We start from the raw sequence: 21,055 nt of genomic DNA, 5'->3' as shown, positions 1-21,055 counted from the left end.
AGCTTACTTTATTATTTTTTTAAATTTGTTTTTATTTTGAACACAATTTAGCTCTAATTATCAGTTGTGCAGCTCTGCTAGTCGCTCTTGTTAACCCAATAGAGTAAATACTCAAATTACTTGAGCAACTTTCTGAATCTGTTAATTCCATGTCAGAAGCAAGCTGTTAAATCAATTATTTTCAAAACCATAAATGTATTGCTGTGTCTGCATTTTAAATTGTGTGTGTTGTCTATGTGTCCATACCTCTTCACTTTCACTACACACGAAATCATCCTCCAGACGTGCATCTTTGCGCTCTCCTTCTGTTACCAGCTTGTGACCTTTAAGGCCAAAGGTCAATTCCTCAACAGGGTTGCTGCTAGCCTGATTCCGTCTGGCTGAGTGAGGGCATGAGGAGAAAGTGAAGACTTCCTCTTCGTATTCCTCGTCGCAGAGAGAGAGCTCGGTTTCTGTGTCACAAAGGTCAGCGTCATCTGTAGTCAGCACACGCTCTGGAGGTGAAGCAGCACACGGAGGCTTGAAGGCTGACCCACATGTATCCGCACTAGAAGCACAGTCTGCAGAAATATGACAGGAAGATTTACAGGTAACATCACCATTTGTTGCAATTTTAAATGTGCTGTACTTTGTATGTGTTAGTATTCTGTTCTGAAATTCTGTCTGGCTTTACTTGGCTGATTTACAGGTCTTAGGCCTGTGCATCATATAACAAACAAAAAAAAAGTGTAATTTACAGTAAAAATACATTTGACAAAGACGTTTCGTTAGGTTGATAAAACAATATATTATTTGAAATTAAGACAGAAAGTATTTGGACACTTTCAAGATGTCAAACCAAGTATAATGCACTGAAAGTCATATATTTGTGTGACTTAAAGAGGTCATCAGATGCCCATTTTCCACAAGTTGGTGTGATTCTTCAGGGTCTTCATGTAAAGTTTGTAACCTACTTTGGTTAAAATTCCTCAATGGTTGTGTAAAACAACACCCTTTTTACCTTCTCAAAAACAGCTCATGCAACCCGTTTCGGTGCATGTCTCTTTAAAGGCACACTATGCAAGATTTGTACCTTAATATAACAGCTTCGAAATCATTTAGATGGTAAACTAACTCATAGTAGGGCGAATCACTCCGATAGCAAAGCAGGGGGGGGGGACGCCGCTGGCAAAACCAGCAATGCAAGTTTGAAAGGTGGCACCCCGACAAATCTCGCGAGAATCACGACTTGCTTTACGGCACGACGTCACATACATCAACAGCATATGAAGCAGCCTCTATGGAAGACACTAGCACGCATTTCAGACGTGAATCGTGGCAGAGTCGACGAAGAAAACGAAGAAAGCGCAGTCGGAAGAGTGCAGAGACGGCTCTGCGTGAATGGTATTTATGACAGTAACGTTAAATACAAGTACCCCACAGTGACTCTAGGGGTCGCTGTTTGAGAAAAACGGAAACTGCAAAGTGTGCCATTAAATGATAATGAGCAACTGCTCACCCCACCCCTTTCTTTCATGGGGCGTGTCGGTGTCGACACAAGACATGTAAAGTGCTGGCTTGGCAACCTGCCTTGTCAGACAGTATACAAATGGCTGAGGGAAATATGCTAATACGGGACAGTCCGTCAGTGGTCATGGGCAGAGCATGAGCAATATGACATTATATTGCTCATAAAATCCAAACGGCTTGATTATTGAGAGTGTTTAGGCTTTTTGAAGATAAAAAAAAAGGAGTGAATGGATTTTTTTCATTGTATGGTGGTTGTGTCCACACACTGCAAAGACACATTTATATGCAAACACCATATAAAAGTGAATTTTGCATCCTTTAAGCATTCAAATTTGTCCTAATACTTTTACATAGACTTACATTCAAAACTTTTATTCAGCAAGGACAAACTAAACTGAATAGAAGTGACAGAAAAGACGTCATTTAAAAAAAATCAAACAAATGCTTTTAAACTTTCTACTAACCAAAGAATCCTAAAAAAAAAAAAAAATCAACAACAACAAAAAAACAGTTTCCACAAATTCTAGGCAGCACAAATGTTTTCAACATTGATAATAAGAAATGTTTCTTGAGCATATTAGAATGATTTCTAATATCATGTGACACTGAAGACTGTAATGATGCTGAAAAATGCAGCTATTTAATCACAAGAGCATAACTTTATTATATACACTTTATATACAATTTATATATACACTGCCTTTCAAGCGTTTGGGGTCGGTAAGATTTAAAAAAATATTTTTTAAAGAATAAACTTTTATTTTTGTAATCTTACCGACACCAGATGCTTGAAAGGCAGTGTATATATTATAATTTTTTTATTTACAATTTCTTCGACAATAACAGTTAGAGGAAACAGAAAAATTATTTAAACAGTTAAATAATATTTAACAGAAAATAAGTGCAACCTTTCTGTAAAAAAAGGCCAATTGAAACCAATGGTAATAACGTTGAGAAAACAATTACTACTTGTTCCTCTTTTTTCCGTTGACTTACTGTCTCTATAAAGATCAATAATGGAGATCTAATTACTAAACATAATGCTTCGTCTTTCATTTTTTATACTGGCACTCATGTTCATCGCCTGCGTTCATTTTAATGAGCATATGCAAATAAGAGCAGAACCAGAAACCTTGAAGATTGAGATAGATTCTACTACGCTTGCCAACTGTGTGCGAGCAGGAATTTATAGGATACGTCCAACCTCTTTCATTTGTTCTGAATTTTATAACTGCAGCATTATGCTTTAATTATGCCTTAAAATATACATAAATGGGGGAGATGCATTAAAATAATATTTTAAAGATGTGTATGGCAGGAATATATGTGCGGTCCTAAGAGAATAAAGAGAAAATAGTATTAACTTGCCAGTGTGTGTGTGTGTGTGGGTTCAGGAATAGGGGAGAGAGTGTGTGTGTGGGGGGATTCTGGCTTTCCCACTGACACAAAAACAGCATCATTAGTAGATAGGGAGCAATGATACAGTAAGATCATAATTCAGACGGGCGATGTGTGCCTGTGGGGTCTGCATGCCCTCATACCAAAGAGAAGACACCCAGAGAGCAGGGAGCAAAAGACACCGCAGAGACCAAGTGATGAATTTGCTGTGTGAGTGTACAGAGCTTTGATCTACTTCAGCAAAATGCACGGCAGCAAAAAGTCTGACTAAACCGCGGTGAAGTTGTGAACTGTGAACCTGAGCTGTACTTTCTCGTACCTAGAGACAAGGACAAATAAAGGGCATCGAAAAGCCGAACAAATTGTTTTGCGCTTTAAATTACTCCGGTTGATGACTATCATCATCCACCACAAATGCACAGGTCATACTGTTGACACTACATTTCTCATAATGTTTTGTGGACTATTAGATGAATGCAATGTCCTATCACAGCAAATAAATGTTTTTATTGCTCAGTGGTTGCTCTTTTGTAGCTCATAAGACTTCTCGGCTGTTTCATTTAAAGAGGACCTATTATGCTTGATTTTCAAAGTCTTGATTTTGTTTTTTGGGGTCTATTAGAAGAGGTTTTCATTCTTGATTTTTCAAAAAAACATTATTTTTCACATATTTTACATTGTTGCAGTACTTCTCTTCTTAGTCTGGCAGTAATGCTCTGGGGCCTCATTTATAAAGCTTGCGTACGCACAAAACGGGGCTGAAAACATGCGTACGCCAGTTCCTGCGCAAAAGGTGGGATTTATAAAGAAAAACTTGACGGGAAAATTTGCGCACCTGTACGCAAACTCTGACCCATGCGTACGAACGTTTTGGAGATGGAGCACTTTGGCGACACCGATGGTGAGCTGGAGTTAAATGTATTTTTGGTCACTTTTAGACAGAAAATCTAAAGAAAATGAAACATATACAGAAAGATTATACAAATACAATTTCAATCACCAAGCCTGTCACTTGAAGCAAATATCCATTCCTTCTTAAATGTCCGCGGCAGCGAGCGTGTTGAGCCGTTTAGTGAAACTGACGCAAATAACAGTTTAAATAAATAAAATACTTCTGATATAAACATTTATATTAAATATGCCATTCAAATTAATGGAGTTAAACACTTAAACATGAAATCATTACTGAAGTTACAACATTTTTTTAAATTCAATCATTAGAAATATTTGTTGTGGATGCGATTGTTTTTGAACATTTTTCCTGTGGCGTGTTTTAATGTTTTAACCACAGAGATAATTGCTTATCATGATAATACCAGATTGTCTGAGAAAATAGTTTTGTGCAAATAATGCCCAAGGCCTATCTGTTTCCATTAAAAATATAAATCAATTAAAAATACAATTCGGCAAGTGGAAAAGATTGAGAAAAACTTTCTCTGAAATGTATTTTACACTATTTGATTTATGTAGGCTATTCAAAAACAAGGCAAGGATAGACAACTATTTGATTTGTATTAATGTAATGTTTCTTGTACCGTTTATATCATTTGCATATGATTATTCATCCACGTGATAACGTTTAAGTTATCACGTGGATGAATAATCATATGCAAATGATATGTAGATGAGGATCTGCATAGTAAAACTAGGCGTTGTAAGCTCCATATATGGTTATTTCGGGTGGAGACGCATGTACACACAATCTTCCGCTGACTGGGATTTATAAAGTGAATTCTGCGCAGGTTCTGGCGTACGCATGGTTTTATAAGTCTGAATATTTTTTTGCGTACGCCATTTTTGGCTTTCGGGCGCACGTACACTTTTAGTAAGGTTCCTACGCACAGTTTTATAAATGAGGCCCCTGGGCTGAGTTTCCCGATAACGATGTATCTTAGCTCATAAGATCTTAGCTCTCACGCGCGTTTCCCAAAAATGCACTTAACATGAACGCGCTAGAACGCGTTCTACGTGCTACTTAAGAGTTGCTGTCCATTTGTCAAGTGCTGAAATGTCACCTTGTAGAATGGCTCGTAATTGTAGCACACACTTGTATTTTGAAATGTTTAAACTGATGTGCATTTTCTACGAGGCCAATAATCTACAAAAGCACAAACCTGTGTTTACCAGCAAACCTACACCAGCAAAATGGCAGAACCAAAAAAAATCAAAGAAATACTTTTTTTTTTAAAGAAGAGATTAATGTCATTTTAGAGCTATACAAACATTATTTTCAGCAGGTTTAAGGGAAGTCATACAAATAAACAAAAACTGAAAATCTGGGATTTTGCTAGAAAACTGACTGCAACTAGTGGCATTAGAAGATCAGGGAAGGAGGTCAGGAAGAAGTGGCAGGACTTTGCCAGCTTTGCTAAAAGGAAAAGGGCACTGCAGAGGACAACATTTAATAAAACAGGTGGTGCCCAATGAGTCCTCCCTTCTCACAGCAGAGGAAGAAAAGGCCTTGTCAAATGCTTGGCACAAGTGCTTCAGATGGCATTTGTGGTGGTATTGACATCCATGGAGGAGTAGGGGTAACACAGCTTGAGCCTGAGTCAGGTCCTTCATCAGTTTCATCTGCCATCTCCCAGCACCTACCATCTCCTAGTCCTCCAAACAACCCTCCCAGGCCTCAGCCTCCATCTTCTGTTGTCCAGACTGCAGCCACAACACCTCAGCAGTTTGAGAATGTTTGTAGTTGTTGTCAGGGCATATGAGAGTGTCCTTACTTAACAGGGAGGAATAAGATGAAGAGGTGGTGGAGGACTAGGAGGACAAAGATGGCATGGGACCACATGATGGCCAACCAAGAAATGCCCAATACATGGCTGGTTTTCGTGCATATCAGCAAGTCATTGTCAGATTTTTTCCTATTTTTCTCAGTCTTTGAAGCATATCACACTTTTTTTTTTTCTTTTTTTTTTCATTCGTTTAATTTTTATTAAAATTATTAGATTAAATTATTTCTATTTTTTGTTTTGTTTTCTGACCTTTTTAATTATTTTATTTATACATTCATTTAACAAAAAAATTATAATAATAAAGTAATAAAGTGTACAACAAAGTACAATGAAAACCTTATATTATAATCACATTGCATTTGAATAAAGTTAAAGGTGTAATCTGCCGGTTGTCCTGCAGGGGACCTCATAACTCTGTCTTCTTACGATGCACTTAGGGATTTACGATTACTCCAGACGTCCAGAGCACTCGTAGATCTACGAATGATTTTCAAGTGCTACTCAAGTTACGATGTTTTTGGGAAACAGACCGTAATATTAAGATCAGTCGTACGATCGTTTTTACGATCTACTTCGGCTTACGATGCTTTTGGGAAACGCAGCCCTGTTTAGTTCCGGTCTCTATGAAGCCCCTCCTTCTGAAAAGCACAGTGTTCTCTGATTGGTTGGCTGGAACATTGTGTTGTGATTGGTCAACAACTTCGGGACTACAATCGAGGCGTTTCAGGAAGTTCAGAAACAGGGTTACCGATATAGCGAATAACACCCTTTGGAGTGACTTTGTGCTTTGTAACTTTACAGACCTTTTTAATGCTCAAACGGCAACATTACACACTCAAAAGTTTGAAAATGTAAAAAAGCGTAATAGGACAACTTATCAACTTATTTTTCCTAAGATTCCTTATGAGATATAGAAACAAATGGGACAATTGTTGACATAGAGGTATAAAATTAATATAAAAATCTAAATTGAATTCTCAATTCTCAAATAATCTGTTTTTTGTATGAATTTGATGAGAAATGTTCACGTTTACATTGAAATCCGACTTCAGTTGAAATCTTGGCAAAGATTCTGAGCACATTTGAAGGTCTAGCAGACACTTATGATTCATCACTAAGGTCTTTGATACATCACTCCATTTTTGTCTCCATTTATTTTCATTGCTGTCTAAGAGAAACAACTGTGATGCTGAGATTCAGCTCTAATGGGTTGCTGGCCTGTGTTTTGTTGTTTGTTTTGCTTACATGCATGGATCATAATGACGTTGTCAGCTAAACAAGATGAAATACGAAAACGCCAACATAATGGCCATGTCAGATAAAGTGATGTAAAGGCTCTATTAAGCTCTTCACAGAGTATCATTTCATCTAATTAAAGCATGCACGCTCACAGAGCACCTCTCAAGAGTTGCCTTCGCTCTTGCCATTCCAAGGGGTTTTGCATATTTCGATTCCTGGCACGTTTTTGAACAGGCTTATATTGTAATCACCTTTTCTAATTGCCCACGGTGCAAGCTTGCCTGAACCCCAGAGACTTCTTTCTGACCTACACAGTGTACTTAATGTCCCATTACCACTAATGAACTCTCTTTCCTCTGCTAAAGGGAAGTTAGAGTTAGACCTACTCCGCAGGAAAGGATTGTTAATGTGGAACAACTGCTCGTGTTCTCAGTGCTGGCATCAAGGCGGCTTCCAGAATCACTCATTTGGTATGCTTAGTTTGCTAGGCCTTTGGTACTTCAAGACAAGTAGAGCTGAACTCTGAGAGATCAGGATGGATGTACAGATCTAGTTTTAGAAACATTTTGTAGTTGTATACATGTTTAATTTACATTTAGATTGATCTAAATTGGTCACAAACTATTCCATAATTGGAGCTGTATTAACGTAAAACTACATTTGTACATTATCTGTGCATTAAAGCTAGGGTAGGCAATGTATTTCATAAACACTTTTTGTCATACTGGGTGTAACTCTCTTCAAATCCTGATAGCAATTAATAATAGAAGTGGTCTCATCTGTTTTGAAGGAGGCTCTGAAGAGAGGATGGGATCTATGCTTTCAAAGCTATTGCTAGCCTCTCTGAAATTGCCTACCCTACCTTTAGAAAATGTGAATGATGCCTTCCTGTGCAAAAATTGCCATCACAATGGGTGTCTGGGCATAACAATGTGTTATTAAGGGTGTTCTGGGCAATTGTCAGGGTGTTGCTAGTTAATTTCTATGGTTTTCTGGGTGGTTGATTGCTATGTGGATGTTTAAAGGCTTACAAGTCTATATTTTCTAAGTCTGATCACTTAACAATTAAATGAATCATTTTAGAGCACCTCTCCTAACCAAAACCATACAACTGAGGTTGTGTGGCTTGTTTAGGAGAGGTGCTCTACTATAACATGTAACATGTAAGGAACATAATTACTCACCTTGCAGAACTGGATCGGTTAATTCATCTTCTACTGTTAAATCAGAGCCCAGAGTTTGAAGTGAGGATAATGCAAATTTTCCTTGAAGCTCAGGTCCCTTTGGGTTCAGGCTAATTTTGCCACCTTCTTTATCTTAGGGAGTACATATGAGACTAAAATAAAATCCAATGACTTTGTAGTAGCAGCAGACTTCAAAAGTCAACAAGGAATTATATTCAAGAGAACACTTAGCACTTGGGGACGGTCTGTCTGATTAACATTTCTAAAAATAAAAAAAGTGCTAATTTTGATTGCCAAATGCAAAACATCAATACTGAAAAACATAAAAAGTGCTCTTTTAAACAAAGAATATTTAAAGTCCACAAAAATATATGGACATTCTGAAGCTGAGTGACCTAACATCTTACAAAAAAAAAAAAAAAGTTTGGGGTGAGTTCACATTATTTTGATCAAATGTGGCAGTAAAGACATTTATAATGTTGCAAACGATTTATATTTCAAATAAATGCTGTTCTTTTGAACTTTATATTCATCAAAGAATCCTGAAAAAATGTATCATGGTGTTCAGGATTGATAATAATAAGAAATGTTTCTAGAGAATTAAATCAGCATTTTAGAATGATTTCTGAAGGATCATGTGACACTGAAGACATATTTTGAAACAGAAAACAGTTACTTTAAATTGTAATAATATTTCACAGTATTAAAGTTTTTACTGTATATTTGATCAAATAAATGCAGCCTTGGTTAGAATAAGAGACACATTTAAAACACATAAATAAATAAAAAATGGTCCCAACGCCAAACATTTGAATGCTCCAACAGGCTCAGTATATAATATACTTAAATAAAGTCACCTGTGTTGTATTTTTCTCTCCTTGCACTGTGGATTCTCTGTGGTATCCTAGATCCCATTCTCTCAGCGGACGGCCTTTCAAGTGGAGGTCGTGGCTGAACATTTTCAGCTCGGCCTATATTTGGAAACATAATATAATAGTACAAAAATGATTGCTTTCCCCAGACTACATCAACTCATGTATCATTACTAAAATCTAATCTCTGAAGTAAAATTTTCATTACTCTCACTAGGTCTTAGATGTTATGTGTCAAGAAAATAAATAAATATGTATTTGCCTAATGGTGTGTTGAGGCTCAGTTCAGACTTGGATCTTTCTTCTTTCCTATTTGCAGATGTGCTGCTCTTCCTGGCGGTGAGCGGAGGAGGTCCGATAACTTTTGAACCAAAAGCAATATGGGAGAAATCCTGGGTTGTAGGACACCTTGTGATGGATGCCTTGACGCCACCTGTCTCTTCTAGAAAACAGACATGCACAAAACGCTTACCAAATCCTAGCTGATATACTTAACCCAGGCAAATTTCTAAGACCTCTAAATTATCAACATGATCAATACTTTGATAAAAAAAAAAAAAAGAATAAAATACATATATATAGAGAGAGAGATTTACATTGATTTAGAGAATTTCATTTGACTTTTTGGCCATATAAATATCAACATATTAAATAGCATAAAAAATGTAGGTGTTTTTTTTTCCTCCACGAGTATGGGCTCCAAATTCTCATAATATCATAATATATGAGCCATAAAATCCTGATGTATCAGATATAATACTTAATTTTTTTATTTATTTTTTACATTATTAAAATATTATGTCTAAAGGTTCAATAACTTTTCCATATCGAAAAATTTGATTTTTCTGACTATAACCCCATGTGTCAGGCTTATGTGTCTGCTAAAAATCAACCATAAAATCAGAATCAAATAAAAGCATCTTCTTGTCTACGTAAAGTTATTGCTTAACTTCTAATAAATCAAGCAAAATTTCTATTCAAAGGTGGATTGTTTCAACCCAAATTAACCCCTGAGTATTCTAACATCTGCCATTCAAGCAAAGTGACGATGTATTAAAATGGTTAATGTAATATTGTTTGTATTTAAACTAACAACATCTCGGCATTCTCTATGACAATACGACTGCTTTCATATTCATAATCCTTGTAATTGTGAGGCCCTTGCCATCTGTTGGTTTGGAATTGGCATATTTTCAATTGTTATTTAGTGCAACGCTGCAAGAAAAAGCAGTGTTAAGGTCATGGCAACCTGGCAGCAAAACACAAAATACTGCCATTTGTCATTTCAGCATAACAGCCAGCTCAGGATCCAAAGCTGTGAGCCACAACTACACGGTTTCATACAAGGCCCACGGTGTTTTGATACATTGTTGCTAGGTTATAAAACAGGGAAAAAATGATTAATGTAGAACTAGAGATTGCGGAATTTGTATATGTAGAAACATTTTTATATGATTTCATTACAGTCTAACACCTCTTGTCAGTTGACCTCTTGTTAATATCTTGCTAGGGCATTATTTGATTCTTTTTCTAGAATCTAAAGGTGAGATGACAGCAGTCTGGCACTGTGATGTGAGGCTAACAGATGTCTGGATAAATAAAAACCCTAAGAACAGCTATGAAGGTCTCACTGGGCTGGCAGAGTGGACAGGTATGTGACTAAAGAGAGATGATTAGAGCTCTCTTGGCAAGAGGTGTCTCTTGTCAGCAAACTAACAGACAGCAAATAGCAGGAGAGTTTTGCAGAGGGGACTGACCTTCTGTTTAGCAAAGAACAGGAGAAAAGCACAACATTTTATGACTCGGTTGAGTTAAAGACTCAAAAAGAAATGCAGAGAAACTAAGCAGAGAAGGGAAATCACATTGAAAGATGAAGTATTTGCATGTGGAACTGACCAGTATCTGAATTCGCAGGTCCTCCCTTTAAATCAGTCTGTCCCAGTGTCTTCATGTTCACCAGCTGGACAACATGCTGAACTTCACTAGGAAACTGACAGTTCCTGGGAATCTCCTCTTTTGGACCATTTCCTATTTCTAAACCTAAACCTAGAGTAAAATACAAAAAGTAAATGTTTTTAGGCAATGAGAAAGCAATTTTGCAAAGATGTTTAATGTCAAAAGGTAAGGCTAAGCATTTGGCACTTTTCATGAATTTTTTATCTTTTTCAAGAAAGGGTCAGTGAAAAGGTGCTTAATTTTCAGACTTTAAACCAAGGTCAAACAATACATTATTTAAGCTTTTTTTTATTTTCTGCGAGGTTTGCCGTTTTTGCAACACTGTTGTGAATATGAATACAGTTTAATTTCTTTTTTGTGAAAAATAAGTATTAATTAATATTTTTACATTATTAACATTGACTGTATCATTAATGTTAAGCATTAATATAACATATAATAAATATAATTATTTTAAATATATAACATTTATTTATTTATAGCCTACATTAAATGATTCACTAGTGACTAACTAGTTTGCTTTTTTGTTATTGCTAAACGTATTTCTCATAAATAAAAAAAAAAAAATAAAAAAAAACGCTTGTCATACATGTCAAAAATGTCACAAATATTATATTTTTTCCTCTCTATACCTACAGGTTTGAATGGGTGTGCTTAACAAATGCAGTTAATAATGCAATCTTTGAGAAAATGTAATGATATTTTTTTTTATTTGCCATGCTGCAGAAACTGATTTATTTTCGTAGGAGGAAGTTTATGGATTTTTCTTTTTTCTTTTTTTTTTGTAATAGGAGGAAAGTCATGCAGCAACAGGTTTGCAAACAAAATGTTAGACACATGCTAAACATTACATTTAACATTAGATTTTGTGCTCTTTGTGCTCTAATTAAAGTAATAGTACACCATTACCCTATGGAAAGTGCCACTTAACACAATTTACTTTAAAGAGGACCTATTATGCCCCTTTTCAATGTCTTGATTTCGTCTTTTGGAGTTAGGAGTAGGATAGGTTCTGAATACCTAGAATAGGTTTTCAAGTTTGATTTCTCAAAAAAACATATTTTTCACATATTTCACAGTATTGCAGCACCTCTCTTTCCAGTCTGTCAGTAACGCTCAGTTTAGTTCTGTCAGGAGGACCACTATCGTCAAAGATGATTGACAATTAGCATACGATTTGGTGGTGTGGTTCTGCACTGGGGAAGAACTCCCCAACCATCCATGCAGCCTACCATAGATAAGAACAGGGAGTGCACTGCAGGGCAAATGGCTGGAGCTTACGTGGAGCTTACGCAGTGGTTCTCAATTCCAGTCCTCGGGACCCGCTGCTCTGCACATTTTGTATGTCTCCCTTATTTAACACACCTGAACCAGATCATCAGCTCATTAGGAGAGACTCCATGAACTGAACTGAGTGTGTCAGATAAGAGAGACATACAAAATGTGCAGAGCAAGGGGTCCCGAGGACTGGAATTGAGAACCACTGAGCTAGCGAATGTAATGTGGGCCTAATGGGTGGAGCTAGAATATCCAACCACACCCTAACCCTACCCACAACTCTATCCCTCCACCCCCTTAGAGCTCCAGAGAGGAGGAGCTGGACGTCATTTGACTCTGCAGTAAGTACCAATTAAGTGCAGCAATAACCCCCTTTGGCCGCATGTCCACCAAAGCGTTTTTAGTCAGCTGAAACTGCTAGGTGCTCCAGCTGAAAACGCCTAGGTGTGGGTGCTCGAGAGCATTTTCAAAAAGACGCTTTGCTTGCTATGATACGGAATATCCACGGAAGTGTTACTAGTATCTCATCTCACAGATAGTTTGTTTCTGTATTGTTTCTATTTAAAAATGTAGATACAATGTTAAGTATTTGTTCGGACTCTTTTTTCCGTCATTATGCTTGTTGTTGTCACCTGTTGACGCTGTACAAGCAGAATGTGGCGGTTGGTCGGTGTGGTATTTGTCCCGCCCCTCCTCCACTGTTACTGGACGGCTGGGTAAAAAGTGACAGTGTCAGTGATGAGCGATGCGTTTTACCCAAAGTTGAACATTCTTCAACTCTCGGCGACCGCTAAAAAAATTGAAATAGACGCTCAGCGCCTCCTTACGCTCCTGCCTATTTAAAAATGCGAACCTCCCATTGAAAACAATTGGTAAAATACGCTAGACACGGGGAAAAAACACTTTGGTGGAGACACAGACTAAGAATGGTTGCCCACTGAAGCTAAGCAGGGTTGAGCCTGGTCAGTACCTGGATGGGAGACCTCCTGGGAAAACCAGGTTGCTGCTGGAAGAGCTGTTAGTGAGGCCAGTAGGGGGTGCTCAACCTGTGGTCTGTGTGGGTCCTAACACCCCAGTAAAGTGATGGGGACACTGTACTGTAACAAACACGGTCCTTCGGATGAAACGTTAAACTGAGGTACTGACTCTCTGTGGTCATAAAAAAAATTCCCAGGATGTTTTTTTTTTTATTTGCCCATTGTCCATCATCATGGCCTCCTAATCATCCACATATACTGACTGGCTTCATCACTCTCTCTGCTCTCCACCAATAAGCGGGTGTGTGGTGGGCGTTCTGGCGCAGTATGGCTGCTATGTCATCCAGGTGGATGCTGAACATTGGTGGTGGTTGAGGAGATTCCCCCCTTCCATATGTAAAGCGCTTTGAGTACCCAGAAAAGAGCTATATAAATGTAACTAATTATTATTATAAATTAGTCTGATTTGAAGAGGAATATCAGAAGGCCAAGTCCTGTCTTTACGAGAGGAGGAGCTGGGGATTGAGGAGGGTAAATAGGGTAATTAAAGCTGCTGATAATAATGAAGGGACCTTATATAGGGATGCAAGTCGTTGTATTCCTATAGTTAGACGTGTATCATCTAAGAGTCTGCTGATGCGAGCTTGACTGACGTGACCTGCCAGAACCAATGCTAGGCTTGATTTCCTGTCTCTATGAAGCCCCTCCTTCCAAATGCACAATGTGCTCCGATTGGTTGGCTGGACCAGTGTGTTGTGATTGGTCAAGCGCTTCAAGTATGTTTCGGAAATGTCACGTCCCTTACCATAACCGTGAGTTTCAACACACCTCTAACTAACTCAACCAAGACTTTTTTTGCATATGCCTGGGGCGGCAATTATTTAAATAAGGAATATTGTGACGTGTGCGTTTCCAGAAGAAAACTGAAGACTACAATCGAGGCATTTCAGGGAGTTCAGAAACAGTGCTTACTTATATTAAGAATAGCTCCCTTTGGAGTGACTTTGTGCTTTGTAACTTTGCACACTTTGCAAACTTTTCATGCTCAAACAGCAACATTACACATTAATGAAAGTCGAAAATCCAAAAAAAAAAGCATAATACGAACACTTTAAAAAGCGGGCTACAAAATGGTATCCATCAAGTAAAGCTTTCCCCAACCTCCATCTACGCAGTCTGCCGGTTCATTCTTCATCGTGAAGATGCGGCGAACCTTACAGCAGGCGGAGATGATGATGCCATCCAGAGACAGGAAGCGCTTCCCTCTGAATATCTCAGTGGTGAGGGAGTCCAGATCGATACACAGATTACACCACTGCACACAGACAGTAGTACCTTATCATACTAGCTCCAGAACATTTTTTACAGGTCATTTTTTGGTCATGTTACAAAGTATCTCACAGAGCTAAGACAGAATGATCTGACTGCTCATTTGCAGATAGTCGTGGAGAATGCAGCAGCGCATAATGTTCATCAGGACTTACAGTGTTTCGTTTGAGGCACGTTAGAGGTATTCTCGCATGCAACGGGGTCGCTGAGAGCTCTTTATGAACTGTCGACAAGTAGAGTCTTCTCTTTAGGTGCTCTTCATCAGTCACTCTAGAAGACAGCATTACAAAGTTGACTAAATAGCTTGCTCTGTGAAGCAGATGGAAAGATCTTTAATCATTTTCTCATGTGTGTTTGAACAAGAATGTGTAGGAGTGGTATCTGCATGCCTGAAAGTGTGAATTAATTCACTCTCCATGGTAATAAACCCTGCATTTTAACTATATCATAGCAGCGCAACAACAAGATTGTTTTCAGTAGCTTGAAGATAGATGTCGGATGAACCTGTTAACAATGACACTACATTTTTAATTAATTTAAAAAAAAGAAACACTTACAGAAACTCTGTGGAAAAGTCTTTTCCCAAAGGAATGTTGACCTGTAGAATCAGAAACTTCTGAATCAGACCAACTATGGGAACAAGAAAAGATACGCACAAAGAGACACATATAATCGGTGATTCAACAATAATCAATCCCTATATGACAATACGGGAACACTTTGCATTATTAAACTGATCTTTTTGTTGCAATGAGAAAGCAATGTTGTGAAGATGCTTAAGTACAGAAACAGATCTGGGCTAAAACTTCAAAAATAGAATTTGGCACTTTTAACAAAGGTGCAATATATTATATTAACAATATATTATGTATATTTTTTTTACGAATGTTTGAATACAGTTTAACTTTAATCTTAAAGATTAATCTAGCTTTGTAGACCTAAAAAAACAGTAGCCTTACTATAATAGAATATCTTTCAAATTAATCTAAGCCCTAAAGCTAGCCATTCGTTAGCTATAAATGTAAAATGTGAAATGTAAGTGCCAATGTAAATCTGAAATGTAATGTAAATGTAAATCTGATTTATTCTGACAGCACTTACGAGCCATCTTGCTATCCTTAGGTAACTGCATCTTGTGTGTTTGACTGCTGCCTTCAAGACTGTATACAAAGCCCTTCACTTCTTTATCAAACACCTGTTAACAAAGAGAAGATGAAATAAATAATAAGACAGATGCTTCAAATAATCCTCCTCAGTAGTATTACTGTATGTACCCACGATATCTCAATATATATATATATATATATATATAAAAACATAAAAGCAATGCATGGACTTTTTGCAGATACCGCTGTGTATGGTATTATTTTAGGTCTTCTTTTTGCAGCTACTCGTGGTATGTTTCAAGTAGATGAGAATGTAAAATAATAGCCATCATCCAATTCAAGAGATTATTTACAGGGCAGATTCTGCAATGCAAACTGTGTTTCTATGAATGTGTGTCCCTTTTTACTCCACTGAATAAGGTTTTTATTAATTTATACCAAGGTTTTTCTTTTCTTTTTATGTTTATTTTTGAAGGCCAGTTTCTTTATATGGACATGCCTTAGAGTCTTGGCTACATATAATTGCCTAGGGGAAAAAAAAGATAAGTTCTTTGAACACATCCTGACCTTGTGACAACATGCCCCCATTACTATGAGGTAAGTTGTCAAAATGGGAGGCCATCATTACATTGCTTATATTGTAGGCTTTTATGCTAAATTTAGAATAAAACGATTATGAAACACAGCAAAATATGATGATGCTAAAAAATATATTGAAAAATATTGTAGGCTATATATTTTCTATGACCAGTTAAAAACCTCAATTTTCTTCTTTTCCTTATGGCAAAATATGTCATTACTGAAACATGCATACTTTAGTTATTGGAGGTTTTCTGCCATATAGTTTCCATTTTGCCACAGGATCTTTTCCTTGTGCACTGAAGATGTCAACCGTGAGACCACCCTACACACACACACACACACAATGAAAAGCATTGAAAAGAATTGCAGAATACAGCATAGAACTACAGTTCAGTGCCCACTCACATTACCTGATAATCGTTCCTAAACATGCTGACAAAAGATTGAATTGTGAAGGTTGCTTTATTATGTCCTCTTCGAGACAAACAAAAGCTGATTCATAACCACTGCAGCACAATGACGGTTCTATAGAACTAACGTTAATATCAGCTAGCAGTAGCCTTCATAATGGTAACGTTAACTATCAGACTAGCGCACAACACATTTTAACCACATTCACCCAGCAGAACGAAAAACAGTGTTAAAAATTCTCGGTTCGTTTAGTCATTTAGGCTGTTAGAGCGCTTTAATAATAAAACACTTAAGTTGGTTAGCTGATTAGCTAATACACACACAGCACAGGCAAGTGCAGCGGCAGGTCGTTTCCATGGCAACGGGACGCTGTCACCGTGGCACTCTGGAATAAATAGAGAATGCATTTTAAATTCCATTTATGCAAACCTGTAATGTGAATTCGAAAATTCCGGAAATAGAATTGAAATAGAATGAGATTCTAAGCAATTTATATAATTGCTATGTGTAGTTTTATTAATACATTTCATTGTTTTAGTATGAATTGTCCATATTATTATATTAGTTCATTACATTTATATAGCCCTTTTCTCTGCACTCAAAGAGCTTTACATAGAAGGGGGAGATCTCCTCAATCACCAATTATATATTTATATTAATTAACTTGATTTTACCTGAACATTCTCTATGTCATGTTGAATATGCCTCTCTTTACTCATGGAGAATGTCTTAATATTGTAGAGGCAGAAAGCTGACTAGTGAAGTTTGAATGACAGTGCAATTGCATGTGTTAGAAATAACATCTACCCCAAAGTCTTGCAACACCTTAGACCTACTGCTTTAAGTGCATTGTGAATCATTCATCATTGTTGAATGGTGAATGTCAAATGCATGCGTTTTTTGTAAGTCAGAGATTAAACTTTCAGTATTTTACCCTGTGACTATGGAGACTGGCATCAACAGAGAATTAGTATTCATTGTGTAATGTGCAAAAGAAAGAAAGAAAGAAAGAAAGAAATATTATCTGTTAGGTTCCTATCCATGATAATTTAGAGAGAGAAGCGTGTCTTGCGTTTGTGTGTGACAAAGGTTTAACTTTGAGCAGATGGTGGGTCTTTACATGCATTTCAATACTAATGATGCAGCAACTGCAAACTGCTCCCCAAATTGGATTTTGGACAGTTTTTAATAAGTCTATTACTAAGCAATGTAAATTAAGGCCATTGTCACTGAAGGTCAAATATGTAATTTGATGGCAGCTTGAAACATACCTGAATAGACATCCTACAATCAATAAGCTAACAACACTATTCAAAACCACAAAGAGAGCCACTTCATTGTGAATGTAGGCAATCTGTTGAATACTGAAAATTATTACCCCATTTTTTTTGTAATTACCCACAGGTAATAGGTGACCACTGAGCTGTCATTTCCTATAAGAATAGCCTTATTTAGGCCTATGCATGCAAACATACATTTACATCATTTTTCTGGCTTAATACATTTGCAGAGTTCATACTAAGATTTTTTATTGAGTGCCTTTATGCACTTAGAATTAATGTTGTTCCTGATGTTAATTTATTTCAGCATGTAAATGAAACATTGTGCACTGACTGAATTATCAGTTTGTTTTGGTGTGGATGTGTTTAAATAATGATGAGAGTTGTGTATTCTGTTGTGCGTTTTGCATATTGATTAGAAAGCTTTTTTTTTTTTTTATAAAAAAAAAATCTCATAACTTAAATAACTCCATAAAAATAACTTGGCCTTTTTAACAAATTCATGCCTTTAGCATTTAATTAAGCTATTTTTAATAAGCAGTTACAAGAAGAACTGTCTGCTATGCAGAAAACGTTCATTATTATCATTGCTATATATTAATATCTATAGGAATGTAAAGGCCAACCCCCAGAGAGCACTGAGGCTTACATTTACTCAGTGTAAGGTTGATTTTAATACTCAGATAAAGCTGAAATGTGTCTATGGTTATCTGAAGGCCAACATTTAACTTGGTTTTTTATCGGTTGTAATATTAATATATTATTTTCAGTACAAAATGACCTTTTAACAAATGAAGTCTATTTGATTCAGTTAGTCAAGCACATTCTAAATTTTTCATCAGTAATCTCATTCACTGTATGGTGCATTATTTTGCACTGTTTCAGTTTTGAATCAAGTTAAACATGTCAAGTCAAGTCACCTTTATTGATATAGCGCTTTTTACAATACAGATTGTATCAAAGCAGCTTCACAGTGATAACATGAAAATAATACAACAAAGTTTGTTTCTAGAAGAAAATTGTCGTGGAATCGTGGATGGGTCCAGGCGCAGGTCCACCATCTGATCTGGATACGGCCCGGATCCGGCTGACTTCAGTAAACCTCAGTATAAACAGAAAGACTATAGCGTAGATGCCATTCTTCTTATGATGTAACGAGTACATCAGGTGTTATGGGAAGTGTCCCCGGTTCCGGCTGACCTAATCTATGCAGCCTAATAATCAATTAACTGATTTGAATAATAGAAATGTAATGTTCTATATGAATGCCAGGTAAAAAGAGATGCGTTTTTTGTCTAGATTTAAACTGACAGAGTGTGTCTGCTTCCTGGACAATGTTAGGAAGACTGTTCCAAAGTTTAGGTGCTAAATAGGAGAAGGATCTATTGCCAGCAGTCGATTTTAATATTCTAGGTATTATCAACTGGCCGGAATTTTGAGATTGCATTAGACGTGAAGGACTATAATGCGTTAAGAGCTCGCTCAAGTACTGGGGAGCTAAACCATTTAGTGGTTTGTAGTCAGCAATACTTTAAAATGTATACAATGTTTAATGGGGATCCAATGCAGTGTTGACAGAACAGGGCTAATATGGTCATACTTCCTGGTTCTGGTAAGAACTCTAGCTGCTGTGTTTCTGCGTTTTTGTTTATTATGCATGCAGGGCAACCACCCAGTAGAGCATTACAATAACCTATCCTTGAGGTCATGAACGCATGAACTAACTGTTCCTAACTAATTTAGATATATTTTTAAGATGGAAGAATGCGGTTTTACAGATGCTAGAAACGTGGCTTTCAAATGAAAGATTGGTATCAAAGAGCACACCCAGGTTCCTAACCGACGACAAAGACTTGACAGAGCAGCCATCAATTGTTAGACAGTATTCTGTGTTAATACGTGCAGAGGTTTTTTGCCCAATAATTAGAAACTCTGTTTTTTTTCAGAATTAAGTAGTAGGAAATTACTAGTCATCCGAATTTTTTATATCAGCTTTGCATTCCGTTAATTTTGTGAATTGGTGCGTTTCGTCGGGGCGCGAAGAAATATAGAGCTTAGTATCATCAGCATAACAGTGAAAACTAATGCCATGCTTCCTAATGATTTCTCCCAAGGGTAGCATGTGAACAGCAACGGTCCTAGTACTGAGCCTTGTGGTACTCCATATTGAACTTTTGATCGATATGACATCTCTTAATTTGCTGCAACAAACTGATAACGGTCAGATAAGTATGATTTAAACCATGCTAGTGCAATTACACAAATGCCAACATAATTTTCGAGTCTATTCAAAAGAATGTTGTGGTCGATGGTATCAAATGCAAGCACTAAGATCCAGTAATACTAATAGAGAGATGCAACCACGATCGGATGATAAGCGCAAATCATTTGTGACTCTAATGAGAGCTGTCTCAGTACTATGGTACGGTCTAAATCCTGACTGAAAATCCTCGCAGATATCATTTCTTTCTAAAAAGGAACATAGTTGTGAGGATACTGCCTTTTTTTAGTATCTTTGACAGAAAAGGTAAATTCGAGATCGGCCTGTAATTGACTAATTCTATTGGATCAAGTTGCGTTTTTTTAATATATGAGGTTTAATAATAGCCAGCTTAAAAGTTTTCGGTACATATCCTAGTGACAAAGATGAATTAATGATATTAAGAAGAGGATCTATGACTTCTGGAAGCATCTCTTTCAGTCAGTATAGGGTCTAACATACATGTTGTTGATTTAGATGATTTAACGAGTTTAGACAATTCATCCTCTCCTATAGCAATGAATGAATGAAATTTTTCCTTAGGGAGACTACAATGCACTGCCTGATGCAATACTGTAGTAGATGGTTGCATAGTTATAATTTTCTCTCTAATATTATCAATCTTGTAAGTAAAGAAGTTCATAAAGTCATTAATGCTGTGCTGTTTGGAAACGTCCGGTGTTGAAGCTTTATTTTTTGTTAATTTAGCCACTGTTTCGAATAAATACCTAGGGTTGTGTTTGTTTTCTAATAAAAGTGTTAAAAAAATAGGCAGATCTAGCAGTTTTTAAGGCTTTTCTGTACGCAATAATAATTGTATAATAATAATTTTGTTTTCTTCCAGCTACGCTCCATTTTTCTGGCTGCTCTCTTAAGGGCCCGAGTGTGCTCGTTTGTACCACGGCGTTGGACTATTTCCTTTAATATTCTTTAAGC

The 21,055-nt window shown here is 36.9% G+C and overlaps 1 protein-coding gene across 1 annotated transcript in view; it reads right to left on the bottom strand.

Annotated features, from left to right (window-relative positions):
* cfap20dc (CFAP20 domain containing) overlaps positions 1 to 16,599 on the bottom strand; it is a gene marked incomplete at its 5' end in the record, with an annotated part of 28,086 nt that extends 11,487 nt beyond the window's left edge. The window contains 11 exons of the mRNA XM_084425837.1: positions 247 to 494; positions 8,069 to 8,200; positions 8,926 to 9,039; positions 9,203 to 9,382; positions 10,837 to 10,974; positions 14,313 to 14,466; positions 14,636 to 14,750; positions 15,038 to 15,110; positions 15,582 to 15,675; positions 16,401 to 16,490; positions 16,579 to 16,599. Of these exons, the coding sequence (XP_084281963.1) occupies positions 247 to 494; positions 8,069 to 8,200; positions 8,926 to 9,039; positions 9,203 to 9,382; positions 10,837 to 10,974; positions 14,313 to 14,466; positions 14,636 to 14,750; positions 15,038 to 15,110; positions 15,582 to 15,675; positions 16,401 to 16,490; positions 16,579 to 16,599 (1,359 nt within the window). The remainder of the gene's footprint in view (positions 1 to 246; positions 495 to 8,068; positions 8,201 to 8,925; positions 9,040 to 9,202; positions 9,383 to 10,836; positions 10,975 to 14,312; positions 14,467 to 14,635; positions 14,751 to 15,037; positions 15,111 to 15,581; positions 15,676 to 16,400; positions 16,491 to 16,578) is intronic.
* Between the last annotated feature and the right edge of the window lie 4,456 nt (positions 16,600 to 21,055).

This window comes from Rutilus rutilus, assembly GCF_951802725.1.
Source record: "Rutilus rutilus genome assembly, chromosome: 12".
In the NCBI taxonomy this organism is placed as follows: Eukaryota; Metazoa; Chordata; class Actinopteri; order Cypriniformes; family Leuciscidae; genus Rutilus; species Rutilus rutilus.
This window is presented reverse-complemented; position numbering and strand designations above follow the sequence as displayed.